This window comes from Bombina bombina, chromosome 2, assembly GCF_027579735.1.
Source record: "Bombina bombina isolate aBomBom1 chromosome 2, aBomBom1.pri, whole genome shotgun sequence".
NCBI classification, from domain to species: Eukaryota; Metazoa; Chordata; class Amphibia; order Anura; family Bombinatoridae; genus Bombina; species Bombina bombina.
Window position 1 is genome coordinate 380,585,353 of NC_069500.1, and position 18,936 is coordinate 380,604,288.

At 45.0% G+C, this 18,936-nt stretch overlaps 1 protein-coding gene across 2 annotated transcripts in view; it reads left to right on the forward strand.

The window, feature by feature from the left end:
• Nucleotides 1-18,936, forward strand: part of GLT1D1 (glycosyltransferase 1 domain containing 1) — a 708,692-nt gene that overhangs the window by 87,288 nt on the left and 602,468 nt on the right. For both annotated transcript variants that reach the window (XM_053701853.1, XM_053701854.1), the window contains exon 3: nt 17,557-17,662. In XM_053701853.1, the coding sequence (XP_053557828.1) occupies nt 17,557-17,662 (106 nt within the window). The remainder of the gene's footprint in view (nt 1-17,556; nt 17,663-18,936) is intronic.

Sequence of the window (18,936 nt, forward strand, 5' to 3'; positions counted from 1 at the left end):
ATTTTCACAAAGGTGTTAGGGTCCCTTCTAGCGGTGCTAAGGCCAAGGGGCATTGCAGTAGCACCTTACCTAGACGACATCTTAATACAAGCGTCGTCCTTTCACAAAGCAAAGGCTCATACGGACATTGTTTTAGCCTTTCTAAGGTCTCACAGGTGGAAGGTGAACATAGAAAAGAGTTCTCTGTCCCCGTTCACAAGGGTTCCCTTCCTGGGAACAATAATAGACTCGGTAGAAATGAAAATCTTTCTGACGGAGGTCAGGAAGTTAAAACTTTTGAACACTTGTCGAGTTCTTCAATCCATTCCTCAACCCTCCATAGCTCAGTGCATGGAGGTAATAGGACTAATGGTTGCGGCAATGGACGTGGTTCCCTTTGCTCGAATTCATTTAAGACCACTGCAACTGTGCATGCTCAAACAGTGGAATGGGGATTATGCAGATTTGTCTCCCCAGATACAAATGGATCAGAAAACCAGAGACTCACTCCTCTGGTGGTTGTCTCAGGATCACCTGTGTTACAGAAGCATTAGTTATTTTGTTGTGAAGAAACTTATTTCCCAGCAGCAATGCCTGAACCAGCCAAGCCAGCGCCTAAGAAGGGCTCCAAGAAAACTGTAACAAGTATCATTTCATAAAGGGTTAACTCTGTTCAGTTTTGAGAAAACTATTTTCTGAGGCAGGTTTCCTAGCATATTGTGTACTGTAATTAAGTTTGTGATAAGCATTCACTGCTAGGTGATAAGAAGGACTCAATTGTTTTCTTGTGTGTACTTGTTATCTGCGGTGGCCTGTCCAAGGGCTTTGTCTAAATGTGTGATGGGGGATTTTATGCTTCCCCCCCTGGGAGTGCCCTGTGTGCATGTAACCTAAATAAAAAGCAGGCTGGGCATCCCAGTCCTCAGTTCTTGGTTGTCCCTCAATCGCAGCGTTGACTCGTTTTTGTGGGCAGAAGGGTATCCTAGCTGTACTACAGCTAAGGGGGATTATTCTACATTTGCGAGACTCATATAGAATACTATGGAAAGCAGTTTCTCCCCTCTTCAGCAATAGGAATCCAGGCTACTAAGCGGTCCATCTCTCAGCGAGACTAAGGGTAACCGTAACAACCTGTCTCAGGGAATGAGTTTCCGCAGACCGGAGTGGATCATTGTCACGACCGACGCCAGCCTCTTAGGCTGGGGTGCGGTCTGGGAGTCCCTGAAAGCTCAGGGTCTTTGGTCTCGGGAAGAATCTCTTCTCCCGATAAACATTTTGGAATTGAGAGCGATATTCAATGCGCTCCAGGCATGGCCTCAACTAGCGGAGGCCAAATTCATCAGATTTAAGTCGGACAACATGACGACTGTAGCGTACATCAATCATCAGGGAGGAACAAAGAGTTCCCTGGCGATGAGGGAGGTATCCAAGATCATCAAATGGGCAGAGGATCACTCCTGCCATCTATCAGCAATTCACATCCCAGGAGTGGACAACTGGGAAGCGGATTATCTGAGTTGTCAGACTTTCCATCCGGGGGAGTGGGAACTTCACCCGGAGGTTTTTGCCCAGTTAACTCAACTATGGGGCCATCCAGATCTGGATCTGATGGCGTAACGTCAGAACTCCAAAGTTCCACGTTACGTGCCAGGTCCAGGGATCCCAAGGCGACATTGGTAGATGCCTTAGTGGCGCCTTGGTCGTTCAAACTAGCTTATGTCTTTCCACCGTTTCCTCTTCTCCCCCGGCTAGTAGCCAGGATCAAACAGGAGAAGGCTTCGGTAATTCTAATAGCTCCTGCGTGGCCACGCAGGACTTGGTATGCAGACCTGGTGAATATGTCATCGGTTCCACCATGGAAGCTACCTTTTGAGGCAGGACCTTCTAATCCAAGGTCCATTCGAACATCCAAATCTAGTTTCTCTGCAACTGACTGCTTGGAGATTGAACGCTTGATTCTAGCTAAGCGTGGGTTTTCGGAATCAGTTATAGATACTCTGATCCAGGCTAGAAAGCCTGTCACCAGGAAAATTTACCATAAGATATGGCAGAAATATCTTTGCTGGTGCGAATCCAAGGGTTACTCATGGAGTAAGATTAGGATTCCAAGGATACTATCTTTTCTCCAAGAAGGATTGGAGAAAGGTCTGTCAGCTAGTTCCTTAAAAGGACAGATATCTGCTCTGTCTGTTTTGTTGCAAAAGCGTCTGGCAGCCGTGCCAGATGTTCAGGCGTTTGTACAGGCTTTAGTCAGAATCAAGCCTGTCTACAGACCTGTGGCTCCTCCATGGAGTCTAAATTTAGTTCTTTCAGTTCTTCAAGGGGTTCCGTTTGAACCTCTACATTCCATAGATATTAAGTTACTATCTTGGAAAGTTTTGTTTTTGGTAGCTATTTCTTCTGCTAGAAGAGTTTCTGAATTGTCTGCTTTGCAGTGTAATTCACCCTATCTGGTGTTTCATACAGATAAGGTCGTTTTACGTACCAAGCCTGGTTTTCTTCCAAAAGTGGTTTCCAATAAGAATATTAACCAGGAAATAGTTGTTCCTTCTCTGTGTCCTAATCCAGTTTCTAACAAGGAACGTCTGTTATACAATCTTGATGTGGTTCGTGCTTTGAAGTTTTATCTAAAAGCAACTAAAGACTTCAGACAAACATCGTCCTTGTTTGTCGTCTATTCTGGCAAGAGGAGAGGTCAAAAGGCGACTGCGACCTCTCTGTCTTTCTGGCTGAAAAGCATCATCCGGTTGGCTTATGAGACTGCTGGAAGGCAGCCTCCTGAACGAATTACAGCTCTACTAGAGCTGTGGCTTCCACATGGGCTTTCAAGAATGAGGCTTCTGTTGAACAGATCTGTAAGGCAGCGACTTGGTCTTCACTGCATACATACAAATTTTACAAATTCGATACTTTTGCTTCTTCGGAGGCTCTTTTTGGGAGAAAGGTTTTACAAGCAGTGGTGCCTTCCGTTTAGGTTACCTGACTTGTTCCCTCCCTTCATCCGTGTCCTAAAGCTTTGGTATTGGTTCCCACAAGTAAGGATGAAGCCGTGGACCGGATACACCAATGTAGGAGAAAACAGAATTTATGTTTACCTGATAAATTTCTTTCTCCTACGGTGTATCCGGTCCACGGCCCACCCTGGCATTTAGTCAGGTTTAAATTTATTTTTGTAAACTACAGTCACCACTGCACCCTATGGTTCTCCTTTTTCTCCTAACCGTCGGTCGAATGACTGGGGGGGCGGAGCCTGAGGGGAGCTATATGGACAGCTCTGCTGTGTGCTCTCTTTGCCACTTCCTGTAGGGATTGAGAATATCCCACAAGTAAGGATGAAGCCGTGGACCGGATACACCGTAGGAGAAAGAAATTTATCAGGTAAACATAAATTCTGTTTTTTTTTTAGGTGAAATGGTGGTCACTAATGACTTAAATTACTTTAATATTTACTAATGGTGGGATTAGAGGTATATCTTGTTATAATATTCTCACTATTAATAATAATAATAATAATGATAATAATAATAATAATATATTATATGTATATATTGCCTTAGAGTATTATATTTTGTTACATGTTTAAACTTTCTTAGTAATTTAGATTTTAGGAAGGGTTCATATGTAAATAAAGTACTGCATCTATTTCAAACTTTAAAAAAGCTTTTCTTCCTAATGGGAAAGAGTCCACAGCCGCATTCATTAGTTTTGGGAAATAAGAACCTGGCCACCAGGAGGAGGCAAAGACACCCCAGCCAAAGGCTTAAATACTGCTCCCACTTCCCTCATCCCACAGTCATTCTTTGCCTTTCGTCCCAGGATCATATTGCCTGATGAACCTTTATTTACAAAATTGAATAGAGTTTGAGGACAGGGTGGTGCCTTCCCTTCCCTGCTCCTCTTGTCCCGGATATTCCACCTTGGACTGTACAGTTCCCTGCAGGTGCGACTGTCCCTGAGTGTTGCACCTTTCGTTACAGAATTGCACGCCTTCGCGTGTTACTCAGACATGTTTTTTCAGTTGTTGAACGGCCCTATCCTTTATCGGATACGGAAATACTCAGTCTGCTCTTCGAATGGCGCACCTCATTAGACATGTGGGGATGATGTAATCTCCTGATTGTCCATGTATTGAGATCTTTTCCAGTTTTTTTTTTTTGAAGATCAGGGCTCCGTTTGGCTGGTCCTGCGGTAGGCCTGTTTCCTTTGGGTTAACCTACGGGTTGCCTTGTATTTTTTTTTCATCCGATAGGATGTCCTCTCTGTTTCCTTCTTCCCCTTTGAGGGAGGATTTATGGGGCTTGACGGTTAGGACCCGGATTGCAGGCTGGTCCTGTTTGGGTTCAGTTCTGTCTGGTAGCTGTTTGGACACGTGGCGCCGCTCTGCTTGGCTGGTCCGGTAGAGGTGCCGAGTGCTCATGTTATCCTCTGTGTTCAACTAAGCATTCTAGAGGACCGGTGGACTCGTGAGGCAGGAAGGATTGTCTCAGTCCTTATAGCCTTCAATTGGATGACTGGGTCAGTGGAGTTCCACTGCGTCTCTCTCTCTTGGGTGTCTGGGGTTGTCAGACCCTAGAGCTCCTTCCGTGTAGTGGAGGGTTGGTGGGCTTGCACCCTCTTGCCGCCGAGTTGGGCGGTTTGGCCTTTTTTCTTTTGAGGCCCTGGGAATTGTCCTTCTGAATTTAGTTCTCAGCAGCTAGTAGTTTATTGGGTAGTTCAGCTGCAGCGGATGGGTTGCAGAATGTGACTAGATGCAACTATTGCGTATTGACTGTGTTCTGTCTAGCTTTTTTTTATGAGACCTTTTGGTCTTCCTCTGTTGTCTCCATGTGAGTTGGGTCTTTTAGGGACCTGGGTTCCCCTCCGGGATATGGTCGTTCCCTGTTAGGGGCACTGGGCGTGGTCTCCTTGGGCTCTGCTCGTGCTTCCTTTTCCCTCAATGATCCACTGATTGTATGGAGGTGATGCGGAGACCAGCCTTTGCTCGAGTGATTTTGGCCTTTTGGTATCCCCTTGCTTGTTGTCCTGCGGCTGTTTGAGAGTCTATGGGCTCTAGTGTCGTTGTACAACTTTTAAGGCCTTAGCTCCTTTGGAGCATTGGACTTTGGCAAGGGGTGGTCTCTTCCTTGGGTTCGGGACTTGTGAGTTATCTAGTTATCTGGGTTGATCTGGATATTGCATTGATATCTCCCTGTGGTCTGTGGTTTTTTTTTTTTTATATCAGATGAGATATTAAGTTCTCGAATATTGTTTGTTTAAACAATTGGGGGCTCAGATCTGTTTTCTACCTGGTGCTTCCGGTTGCTGAGGCTTCGCTCAGTGTTTTCCTTTGTGGTGTTGTTGCCGGACTTTTTGGCTCTAGGTCTGGTTCAGGGTTCCCCAGTTCCTGGGAACTTGGGCTATGTCCTTTTACTTGGTCTAATTGACCTAGTCACGGTTGGCCAGGTTTTCTGTGTGCTGATGCTCATTGGGCTGGACTTACGCCTTTATGGTCGGTTTCCCTTGGTCAGCTTGCTGTGGTAACCTTATGGATTCACTACTCTGCATGCGAATGGGTTTGCAGTGTCTCTGCTGCAGCTATTGCACATTGGATGTGTGTTAGCAAGCTAATTTCCTTAGGGGGATTCCTTCCAAGTTCATCTGCGTTGGAGATCTCTCCTTTAGCCTGTGGCTTTGTGTCTTGTGGGCAGGTGCTCTGCCTTTTTGGTTCCATCCCTTTTCTTAGGGTGGGTGTTTATTCCCCTTCTTATGAAGGTGTGGTCCTTTTTCTAGGAATTCTCTTGGATTCAGGAGGTTGGAACTGAGAGTTAACCTTTCAGAGAGGGGTGTTTTTCTCTGGATTGTTACGTTCCATCTGTAGTCTTGCTGGCTCATTTTTATGACTATGGTGGGCCTTTTGTTAGATTCCTTTGGGTCTTCGGCCTTGTCGTCTGTTTCTAAGGAGTCAGGTTGACACCCGTGCTTTGATGGGATGGCTGTGGTCATTCTACCGCTCATTTTTGAGCTGGTGTTGGGGTTCTTCTGTTCCCCTGTTTCAGACCTGCCGATGCTTGAGCTGGCCTGACTGGGAATGGGTTCTGGGATGTGTTGTCATCTTCAGGATCTAGGTTGGCATAGTAGCTAGCTCGCTGGGCTTGCAAGCAGAAGGTCCAGGGTTACCATACACCTTCGGGTTCTGGGTTTAATCTCTCTCTCTCTTTCTCTCTCTCTTTCTCTTTTTTTTTCTCTTTTTTTTCTCTCTTTTTTTTCTCTTTTTTTTCTCTCTCTCTCCTTGTGCAATCTGTTCTCTTCCTGGCCGCTTTTTACTTCTCAGCAAGTATTCTTCTATACCATCCTGATGATGGCTATGTGTTCTTGACTCAGGGTTTGTCGTCCGGGTCTGTTACACGTTCTTTTTTGTCTGAATACTTTAGTATTCTTAGTCCTGACTATGTGAGAACTCCGTCTTCAGTTGTCTTTCGGTGCTTTGCACGATGTTGAGAGAAGGGTTTCTCTGCTTAGATGCCTGGTCCTAAACCTCTGGTTTTTGCTTAGTCTGGGCGTAGCCTCCCCTTGTCTGTCAGGATCCATTTGGATCTTTGTTAGCTGGGCTCACTTTTGGGGGTTTTCCTTTTATGGATTTTGTGGTGACCTTTCGGTTTCCCCTTGGTTCTTCCTTGCCCTATCCCTTGGGGAGTTTAGGTTGGTGTTCCCCTCTTTAGTGAGGGGTGAGCGGTGGGGGACCGACTGTTGGGCGATGGTGTCTCCTGGAGGACTGTTGGCTCAGTTGAGTCTGATTTTGCGGTCTCTAGCTAGCCTTCTGGACTTTATGCTGGTCAGTGTCATTGGGGCCTTTACTTTTTAAAGTTTTCTCGGCTTCGGACGAAGGAGGGTAGTACTTTTCGGCATGTCAGTCTCTCAGTGAGTGCTTGGATGAAAGTTAGAGTCCGGAGATGCAGGGAGTTTCTTCCTGCAAAACCATCCCGACTCATATTAACAGCTCCTCAAGCAATCGTCATTGTTGAGCTTCGCTTCGCTGCCTGCTTTATTCTCTCAAGTCCATGGCGGAGGCGATGCTATTATCCGTCACACTTGAAGGGCCGTGTTCCTGTTCCACGGCGTAGATTCCGGTAAGATAGTTTCATTTTACTTTAATCGTCAATGTACTGTAATGTGAATGTTTCCAGAGAGGCTACCACCTTGCAGGTCTAACTTATACATAAGTGTCTCAATGAGTCTCTTTTAGTATCTTGGAATCGTGGGTTAATATCTCCTGAGGGGGCTTATTGAACAGGGGGGGTTTATAATCATGTTTGTTATGTGTTTCAACCTGCTTATGTGTGATGTTTACTGGGCTCGTGGTTGGAACATTGAGGCCTTTGGAAGTGATGCAGCCTTTTGGTTGGGCGCACTTTTTTTGGACTGTATGGTTTACTTTGTGTTCGGCCGTGGTTACGTTCCGTTTTTTCATTTCTGCATTGCCGACCGCGTGGTGAAGGAAATTTTCTAGTCCGCAGGGGTCTGGTCATAGGAGGTTGTGAGTGCCCCAGCCATTGGGGGTGTCAGGTATTGTTTTTGTTTTTGCTACTTTAGTCCATAATTAAATATCATCTATCTAGTTATGGAGGATTCTGATGCTGAGACTGTGTTAATTTCAGATTCAGTTACGGAGGATTCTGATACTGAGACTATTTTGATTTCATATTCTATGTCCGGTGATGAATCCGTAGTGGCCTTGTTGACTCCTGTCAACCAGTTTTGTTCCGTATGCCAAGGGACTACTGAGCCATCCACCTTTGGGGGTCCTGTCCTCCGAGAGGCAAGTTCCCTACCGAATCATACTTCTGCACATGCGGGCACATGCGGGTAACCCAGTTTATGGTTCCTCTATGCAGGGTTGGCGTGTTTCCCCCGTAGGTTGCAGCTTGTTTGCATTTCCACATAATGTTGGCGATTATTCGTCTTCAGAGTCCCAGATGTTTCTTTGAGAATGTTCTCGTGCCCTATTGTCCCAGGCCTTCCGCCTTAGGCATGGCCTTTACAGTTCCCACGGGTGTATCTGTCCCTGAGTGTTGTGCCTTTCGTTATAGGATTGCACGCTTTCGTGTGTTGCTCAGACATGGTTTTTCAGTTATTGAATGACCCTATCGTTACCAGTTACAGGGATTTTCAGTCTTATAATTTGAATGGTGCACCTCATTAGACATGTGGGGATGAAGTAATCTCCTAATTGTCATTTGTTTGAGATCTTTCCCAGTTTTGTAAGATAGTGCTCCGTTTGGCTGGTCCTGCGGGTAGGCCTGTGTCTTTTTGGGCGTTAACCTCCAGGTTGCCTTATATTTTATTTATATCCGATGGGATGTCTTTCATTTGTTTTTGTTTCCTTCTGGAACCTTCTGGGATTGATACTCTTTATTACTTCTTCAGAAGTTGTTTTGGACATGCTAGTCCTATGTTAAAAATGTCTGTTTTCTGTTTTTTCTCCTACGAGGGAGAATTTATGCAGCTTGCCGGTTGGGACCCTAGGTGAAGGCTGGTCCTGTCGGGTTCGTTCGGTCTTGTGGCTGTTCAGAAACGTGGCGCTTTTCTGCTCGGCTGGTTCGGTAGAAGCGCCGAGTGATCAGGTTATCATTGTTTTTCATGTTCAACTAAGCATTTAAGAGGACCTGTGGGTCCATGAGGTGGGAAGGATTGTTTCAGTCCTTAAAGCCTTCAGTCATAGTTGACTGGGCAGGGGAGTTTTTCGCTGCGTCACTCTATCTGACATCTGATTTAATCAGAATTAAGTGTTTTCCTCCCCCATATGGTGGAGGGTGGGAGGGCTTAATGCCCCTTACCACTATTAAGCGGTTTGGCCTTCATTTTTAGGCCTCTGGATTTGTCCTTTTGGGCTTGATCCAACAGCTTGTACAGGATAGCTGTCTAGCATGTAGAAGGTTTGCAGTTTGAAACCAGTTGCAGCTCTGGACACCTTGCAGGTGTTCGCGTGAGCTGTTTATAGTGTATCTAGATGCAGCTTTTACTCTTGACGTGTACTGTCTGAGTTATAAGAGACCTGGGGTGGGATTGGTTACCCCTGGGGTCTTGCTGGCTCCAAGCAGACTTGTTGGGCCTTTATTTTATAGATACTTAGGTCTTTGGCCTTGTTGTCTGTTTTCAGAGTCGGATTGTACTTGTACTCTGTGGGGATGGCTGTGCTATCTTTACGCTAGTTCCTGTACCTGTTCAGGATTCTTTTGTTCCCCTGTCTTGGATCCCTGAGGCTGGGTTGGTCCAGCTGGGTGTGGGTCTGCAGGTCAGGATGGCCAAGCGGTCTAAGGAACTGTTTTCGGTTGCAGTCTCCAATGGATGTGTTAGCTTTGTTGTGTCTATCCTGTTAGCTTAGTCTGCTAGAGTATAGATTTTCCTTCAACTTGCTCTATTGATTAGAAGAGGGTTTACTCTTCCTTTGGGTTCTGAGGGTATACTCTTCTAGGGGGCATCAATTGAGGTTTTGTGTTCCCCTTTTTAGGGACCTCTATGTAGGTCCGGCAACTTAGGTTGCCTGGAACGTGCCCTCTGTCTGGGGGTTGCTTTTGCGGTCTGCTTCTTCTTCCTCGCAAGTACCCTCTGTGTCGCCCTGTTATGGACTCTGTCTTCTCAAACTTTGGGTTTTTCACCTGGGTGTATTACACACTTTTTCATGGTCGAATACTTTGGTATTCTATGGTCAGACACTGGGAGGACTTTGCCTCTTCAGTTGCATTTCGTGCTTGCAGGATGTTGGAGAGACGTCTGTTCTGTCTCTGTGCCCAGTCTTATCCCGGGTTTCGCTTGGTATAGTTTTGGCCTCCTTTCTCTGTTTTGGGCCCCTTTTGGGTCTCTGTGAGCTGGGCTAGCTCATTGAGGTGTTCTTTTTGTATTAGGAGACCTTTTGGTTTCCTTGGTCTCCTTTGCCTTGTTCCCTTGGGGGTTTCGACAGGTGTCTTCTTCATTTGTGGAGATGAGCGGTGGAGGACCGTTTGTTGGGCGATGGTGTCTCCTGGAGGACTGTTGGCTCAGTCGAGTCCGTTTGCGGTCTCTTGTTTGGCTTCTGGACTTACTGTGAGTCAGTGTCATTGGGGCTATTCCTCTTTAAAAATTTTCGGCTTCGGACAAAGCGTTTTTTTTTTTTCTCTTGTAAGGTGTATCCAGTCCACGGATCATCCATTACTTATGGAATATTCTCCTTCCCAACAGGAAGTTGCAAGAGGATCACCCACAGCAGAACTGCTATATAGCTCCTCCCCTAACTGCCATATTTAGTCATTCTCTTGCAACTCTCAACATAGCTGGAGGTAGTAAGAGGAAAGTGGTGTAATATAGTTAGTTTTTTCTTCAATCAAGAGTTTATTGTTTTTAAATGGTACCAGAGTTGTACTATTTTATCTCAGGCAGCATTTAGAAGAATAATCTGCCTGCGTTTTCTATGATCTTAGCAGAAGTAACTAAGATCCACTGCTGTTCTCACATATGTCTGAGGAGTGAGGTAACTTTAGAGGGAGAATAGCATGCAGGGTATCCTGCAATAAGGTATGTGCAGTTTTAAGTTTTTCTAGGGATGGAATTGCTAGAAAATGCTGCTGATACCGGATTAATGTAAGTTAAGCCTAAATACAGTGATTTAATAGCGACTAGTATCAGGCTTGCTATCAGAGGTATATACTCTGATTAATGTGCAATATAAAACGTTTGCTGGCATGTTTAATCGTTTTTATATATGCTTTGGTGATAAAACTTATTGGGGCCTAGTTTTTTCCACATGGCTGGCTTGATTTTTGCCTAGAAACAGTCTCCTGAGGCTTTCCACTGTTGTAATATGAGTGGGAGGGGCCTATTTTAGCGCTTTTTTGCGCAGTTAAAATTACAGACAGAGACATTCCGCTTCCCTCAGCAGTCCCCTGCATGCTATAGGACATCTCTGAAGGGCTCAAAAGGCTTCAAAAGTCGTGTATTGAGGAAGGTAAAGCCACAGTGGAGCTGTGGCAGTTGTTATGACTGTTTAAAAACGTATTTTCGTTAATCTGTTTTTTGTATTAAGGGGTTAATCTTCCATTTGCAAGTGGGTGCAATGCTCTGCTAACTTGTTACATACACTGTAAACATTTCGTTAGTTTAACTGCATTTTTTCACTGTTATTTCAAATTTTGGCAAAATTTGTTTCTCTTAAAGGCACAGTAACGTTTTTTAATATTGCTTGTTAACTTGATTTAAAGTGTTTTCCAAGCTTGCTAGTCTGTATAAACATGTCTGACATAGAGGAAACTCCTTGTTCATTATGTTTAAAAGCTATGGTTGAACCCCATAGGAGAATGTGTACTAAATTTATTGATTTCACTTTAAACAATAAAGATCAGCTGTTATCTTTAAAAGAATTATCACCAGAGGATTCTGACGAGGGGGAAGTTATGCCGACTAACTCTCCCCACGTGTCGGACCCTTTGACTCCCGCTCTAGGGACTCACGCTAAAATGGCGCCAAGTACATCAAAGACGCCCATAGCGATTACTCAATCATGGATTATACCCTGTCAGCGGTATTAGCCAGACTGCCTGAATTCAGAGGAAAGCGCGATAGCTCTGGGGTTAGACGTCATACAGAGCGCGCAGATGCTTTAAGGCCTATGTCTGATACTGCGTCACAATATGCAGAAGCTGAGGAAGGAGAACTTCAGTCTGTGGGTGACATTTCTGATTCGGGGAAACCTGATTCAGATATTTCTACTTTTAAATTTAAGCTTGAGAACCTCCGTGTATTGCTTGGGGAGGTATTAGCTGCTCTGAATGACTGTGACACAATTACAGTGCCAGAGAAATTGTGTAGACTGGATAAATACTATGCAGTGCCGGTGTGTACTGATGTTTTTCCAATTCCTAAAAGGTTTACAGAAATTATTAATAAGGAGTGGGATAGACCCGGTGTGCCGTTTTCCCCTCCTCCTATTTTTAGATTTTTTTTTCCAATAGACGCCACCACACGGGACTTATGGAAGACGGTTCCTAAGGTGGATGGAGCAGTTTCTACTTTAGCAAAGCGTACCACTATCCCTGTCGAGGACAGTTGTGCTTTTTCAGATCCAATGGATAAAAAATTAGAAGGTTACCTTAAGAAAATATTTATTCAACAAGGTTTTATCCTGCAGCCCCTTGCATGCATTGCGCCTGTCACTGCTGCTGCGGCGTTCTGGTTTGAGTCTCTGGAAGAGGCCTTTCAGACAGCTACTCCATTGACTGAAATACTTGACAAGCTTAGAACTCTTAAGCTAGCTAATTCTTTTGTTTCTGATGCCATTGTTCATTTGACTAAACTAACGGCTAAGAATTCTGGATTCGCCATCCAGGCGCGTAGGGCGCTATGGCTTAAATCTTGGTCAGCTGACGTGACTTCAAAGTCTAAATTACTCAACATTCCCTTCAAGGGGCAGACCCTATTCGGGCCTGGTTTGAAGGAAGTTATTGCTGACATTACTGGAGGTAAGGGTCATACCCTTCCTCAGGACAGGGCCAAATCAAGGCCCAAACAGTCTAATTTTCGTGCCTTTCGAAATTTCAAGGCAGGTGCAGCATCAACTTCCTCTGCTACAAAATAAGAGGGAACTTTTGCTCAATCCAAGCCGGGCGGGAAACCTAACCAGTCCTGGAACAAAGGCAAGCAGGCCAGAAAGCCTGCTGCTGCCTCTAAGACGGCATGAAGGAACGGCACCCTATCCGGTAACGGATCTAGTAGGGGGCAGACTTTCTCTCTTCGCCCAGGCGTGGGCAGGAGATGTTCAGGATCCCTGGGCGTTGGAGATCATATCTCAGGGATATCTTCTGGACTTCAAAGCTTCCCCCCCACAAGGGAGATTTCACCTTTCGAGATTATCTGTAAACCAGATAAAGAAAGAGGCATTCTTACGCTGTGTGCAAGACCTCCTAGTTATGGGAGTGATCTGTCCAGTTCCACAGACGGAACAGGGACAGGGCTTTTTTTCAAATCTGTTTGTGGTTCCCAAAAAAGAGGGAACCTTCAGACCCATTTTGGATCTAAAGATCTTAAACAAATTCCTCAGAGTTCCATTGTTCAAAATGGAAACTATTCGGACCATCCTACCTATGATCCAGGAGGGTCAGTACATGACCACAGTGGATTTGAAGGATGCTTACCTTCACATACCGATTCACAAAGATCATCATCGGTTCCTAAGGTTTGCCTTTCTAGACAGGCATTACCAGTTTGTGGCTGTTCCCTTCGGGTTAGCTACAGCTCCAAGAATCTTTACAAAGGTTCTGGGATCGCTTCTGGCGGTTCTAAGACCGCGAGGTATATCAGTGTCCCCTTATCTGGACGACATCCTGATACAGGCGCCAAGCTTTCAGATTGCCAAGTCACATACGGACATAGTTCTGGCATTTCTGAGGTCACATGGGTGGAAGGTGAACGAGGAAAAGAGTTCTCTATCCCCACTCACAAGAGTCTCCTTCCTAGGGACTCTGATAGATTCTGTAGAAATAAAGATTTACCTGACAGAATCCAGGTTATCAAAGCTTCTAGAATCTTGCCGTGTTCTTCATTCTATTCCGCGCCCTTCGGTGGCTCAGTGTATGGAAGTAATCGGCTTGATGGTAGCGGCGATGGACATAGTGCCATTTGCGCGCCTACATCTCACACCGCTGCAATTATGCATGCTCAGTCAGTGGAATGGGGATTACACAGATTTGTCCCCTCTGCTAAATCTGGATCAAGAGACCAGAGATTCTCTTCTCTGGTGGCTTTCTCGGGTCCATCTGTCCAAAGGTATGACCTTTCGCAGGCCAGATTGGACAATTGTAACAACAGATGCCAGCCTTCTAGGTTGAGGTGCAGTCTGGAATTCCCTGAAGGCTCAGGGATCGTGGACTCAGGAGGAGAAACTCCTCCCAATAAATATTCTGGAGTTAAGAGCAATATTCAATGCTCTTCTAGCTTGGCCTCAGTTAGCAACCCTGAGGTTCATCAGATTTCAGTCGGACAACATCACGACTGTGGCTTACATCAACCATCAAGGGGAACCAGGAGTTCCCTAGCAATGTTAGAAGTCTCCAAGATAATTCGCTGGGCAGAGACTCACTCTTGCCACCATCAGCAATCCATATCCCAGGTGTAGAGAACTGGGAGGCGGATTTTCTAAGTCGTCAGACTTTTCATCCGGGGGAGTGGGAACTCCATCCGGAGGTGTTTGCTCAATTGGTTCATCGTTGGGGCAAACCAGAACTGGATCTCATGGCGTCTCACCAGAACGCCAAGCTTCCTTGTTACGGATCCAGATCCAGGGACCCAGAAGCGGCACTGATAGATGCTCTAGCAGCGCCTTGGTTCTTCAACCTGGCTTATGTGTTTCCACCGTTTCCTCTGCTCCCTCGACTGATTGCCAAAATCAAACAGGAGAGAGCATCGGTGATCTTGATAGAGCCTGCGTGGCCACGCAGGACCTGGTATGCAGACCTAGTGGACATGTCATCCTTTCCACCATGGACCCTGCCTCTGAGACAAGACCTTCTACTACAAGGTCCTTTCAATCATCCGAATCTAATTTCTCTGAGACTGACTGCATGGAGATTGAACGCTTGATTTTATCAAAGCGTGGCTTCTCCAAGTCAGTCATTGATACCCTTATACAGGCACGAAAGCCTGTTACCTGGAAAATCTACCATTAGATATGGCGTAAATACCTTTATTGGTGTGAATCCAAGAATTACTCATGGAGTAAGGTTAGGATTCCTAGGATATTGTCCTTTCTCCAAGAGGGTTTGGAAAAAGGATTATCAGCTAGTTCTTTAAAGGGACAGATTTCTGCTCTGTCTATTCTTTTGCACAAGCGTCTGGCAGAAGTTCCAGACGTTCAAGCTTTTTGTCAGGCTTTGGTTATAATTAAGCCTGTGTTTAAACCTGTTGCTCCCCCATGGAGCTTAAACTTGGTTCTTAAAGTTCTTCAAGGGGTTCCGTTTGAACCCCTTCATTCCATTGATATTAAACTTTTATCTTGGAAAGTTCTGTTTTTGATGGCTATTTCCTCGGCTCGGAGAGTCTCTGAGTTATCTGCCTTACAATGTGATTCTCCTTATCTGATTTTCCATTCAGATAAAGTAGTTCTGCGTACAAAACCTGGGTTTTTACCTAAGGTAGTTTCTAACAAGAATATCAATCAAGAGATTGTTGTTCCATCATTGTGTCCTATTCCTTCTTCAAAGAAGGAACGTCTTTTACATAATTTGAACGTAGTCCGTGCTTTAAAGTTTTACTTACAAGCGACTAAAGATTTTCGCCAAACATCTACACTGTTTGTTGTTTACTCTGGACAGAGGAGAGGTCAAAAAGCTTTGGCAACCTCTCTTTCTTTTTGGCTTCGGAGCGTAATACGCTTAGCCTATGAGAATGCTGGACAGCAGCCCCCTGAAAGAATTACAGCTCATTCTACTAGAGCTGTGGCTTCCACCTGGGCCTTTAAGAATGAGGCTTCTGTTGAACAGATTTGCAAGGCGGCAAATTGGTCTTCGCTTCATACCTTTTCAAAATTTTACAAATTTGATACTTTTGCTTCTTCGGAGGCTATTTTTGGGAGAAAGGTTCTACAAACAGTGGTTCCTTCCATTTAAGCCTGCCTTGTCCCTCCCTTCATCCGTGTACTTTAGCTTTGGTATTGGTATCCCACAAGTAATGGATGATCCGTGGACTGGATACACCTTACAAGAGAAAACATAATTTATGCTTACCTGATAAATTTATTTCTCTTGTGGTGTATCCAGTCCACGGCCTGCCCTGTCTTTTTAAGGCAGGTCTAAATTTTAATTTAAACTACAGTCACCACTGCACCCTATGGTTTCTCCTTTCTCGGCTTGTTTCGGTCAAATGACTGGATATGGCAGTTAGGGGAGGAGCTATATAGCAGCTCTGCTGTGGGTGATCCTCTTGCAACTTCCTGTTGGGAAGGAGAATATCCCACAAGTAATGGATGATCCGTGGACTGGATTCACCACAAGAGAAATAAATTTATCAGGTAAGCATAAATTATGGTTTTTTTTTAAATTGGGTAGAGGTTCAGTATGGGCCACCTATTGTACCCTCCAGTCTTTGCATTCTATAGCTTGGGTATTGTTTTCCCCAATGTAATGAATGAGGGGAATGGGAGGAGTATTTAAGCCTTTGGCTGGGTTGTCTTTGCCTCCTCCTGGTGGCCAGGTTCTTATTTCCCAAAAGTAATGAACGCAGCTGTGGACTCTTTTCATCAGAAGAAAAGGAAATTATCAGGTAAGCATAATTTATACATGAAGGATGACCGGGACCAGATAGCCAGTGCAAGACAGGATTTATTCGTTCAGGTAGGAGACCTCAATGGTGTGCAGCTCCTGTTATCTGACTCGTTTCGCACATGCGCTTCATCAGAGATAATCGGATAAGCATAATTTATGTTTTTCTGCTTTGTAGGATATCAGATACAGATCATGTCAAAAAATGAGTAACAACCTCTATCTTTTCACTTTCGCTCTCTCCGCTCTCTCTCTCGCACGCTCTCTCTCTCTCTCTGTGTCTCTCTCTCTCTCTCTCTCTCTCTCTTTGTCTCTCTCTCTCTCTCTGTCGCACTCTCGCTCTCTGTCGCACTCTCGCTCTCTCTTTCTATCTGTCATGCTCTCTCTCTCAAGCGCTCTCTCTCTGTCGTGTTCTCTCTCTCTATCTCTCGCTCTCTCTTTCTCTCTCTTTCTCTCTCTCTGTCTCTCTTTCTCTCTCTCTCTGTCTCTCTCTGTCTCTCTCTGTCTCTCTGTCGCGCGCTCTCTCTGTCGCGCGCTCTCTCTGTCGCGCTCTCTCTCTCTCTGTCGCGCTCTCTCTCTCTCTGTCGCGCTCTCTCTCTCTCTGTCGCGCTCTCTCTGTCGCGCTCTCTCTCTCTCTGTCGCGCTCTCTCTCTCTCTGTCGCGCTCTCTCTCTCTCTGTCGCGCTCTCTCTCTCTCTGTCGCGCTCTCTCTCTCTCTGTCGCGCTCTCTCTCTCTCTGTCGCGCTCTCTCTCTCTCTGTCGCGCTCTCTCTCTCTCTGTCGTGCGCTCTCTCTCTCTCTGTCGTGCGCTCTCTCTCTCTCTGTCGCGCTCTCTCTCTCTGTCGCGCTCTCTCTCTCTGTCGCGCTCTCTCTCTCTGTCGCGCTCTCTCTCTCTGTCGCGCTCTCTCTCTCTGTCGCGCTCTCTCTCTCTCTGTCGCGCTCTCTCTCTCTGTCGCGCTCTCTCTCTCTCTGTCGCGCTCTCTCTCTCTGTCGCGCTCTCTCTCTCTCTGTCGCGCTCTCTCTCTCTCTTTCGCGCTCTCTCTCTGTCGCGTTCTCTCTCTCTGTCGCTCTCTCTCTGTCGCACTCTGTCTTTTATTCTCTCTCTCTGTCACTCTCACACTCTGTTTTCACTCTCTCGCTCTGTCACTCTGTCTGTCTGTCTCTCTCTGTCTGTCTGTGTGTGTGTCTCTCTCTCTTTCTCTCTCTCTCTCTTTCTCTCTCTCTCTGTCTGTGTCTGTGTCTCTATCATAGACGAAAAATGTAGATGAATGAATGCATATGCTGTTTGAAAAGATAACATTGTAATTGTTTTGATTGCAGGGAATATAATACCGTTTGGAACAATATTTGGTGGAACAGACATTAATGAAGATGCCAAGGATGATCAGAAATTCAGAGTAATGGGAGCAGTACTTGAAGAAGCTAGGTACCTCAACAGTTTGATGTCATTAAATATATACGTGAATGCAATTTCAGAGTCCTCTCCCATAGTGCATAAACAGCCCATATCTATAACTGGTCTGTGTGGTGCAAAAAGACAAACACAACTATATTTTTCACTTTATATTTTGTTGCATATTTTCAAGACAACCCTGGGATACTGAGTGCTTCTGTCTTGCACCTTTCAGCCTGTCCCTAGTTTGGCAAGTATTACTATCAGAGGTTTATGCTACATTTAGCCACCAATAAGCAAGTATAACCCAGGTTCTGAATCAAAAATGGGCCAGCTGCTAAGCTTTACATTTCTACTTTTTTAACTAGATAGCAAGAGAACGAATTATAAATTGATTATAGGAGTAAATTAGAAAGTTGGTTAAAAATTGCCTGTTCTGTCTAAACCATTAAAGAAAAAAAATGGTGTTTAGTAAAACCCTTTAATATGGTGATATAAAATGGTCAATTGCACACATGTCCTGTAAATTGAATTCAATAAATATACATTAATATTTTATTTTTATTTATTTTTTTACTTTTTTTTAGATCTTTTCTTTCTAATGACACGGTGAGTCCATGGACCATCATCAATTACTGTTGGGAATATCATTCTGACCAGCAGGAGGATGCAAAGAGCACCACAGCAAAGCTGTTAAGTATCGCTTCCCTACCCACAAACCCCAGTCATTCTCTTTGCCTGCGGTGCATGGAGGAGGTGAAGTTTGTTGTATCTGATTATTCCGCTTCAATCAAGATTTTTCTTTATTTTGTAACCAGAGTAGGTTTACTCTGATCTATCCTCTCAGATTCGGTGTAGCCATGCTCCACGTCAGTCTCTTCAGTAGGGCAGTGGTGGCTTTAAAGCAGCTAGGAACTTGTGAGCTGGGGCTCACTGCATTTTTCTAACATGTTGCTGCCCTTGTATAGACAGCCAAAGTAGGTTTACTTTGATCTTTTTTTTTTTGTCACAGGTCTCTGTAAGGAGTGGCATCCTTCCATACCAGGTGAGTCGTCCTCCTTCCGGACAACTAGATGTACAGGTAAGTGCCTTTTTGTCTTCTGGGGAAGAAGACTGGCACTGAAGGAGTTAAGGACTCTAATATTATCCTGTCATTTATTTGGGACACAAACTCCTTAGGAAGGGGGTTTTCTGGCAGCGTGCAAGCACTATATGTTTTTATGATAGTGGAGACTTTAGGGTTAATCTCCTGCAAGGCAAGGAGTCAACCCTTTTTGAGACTCAGCGTTTATGTTCAGTTTTTATTG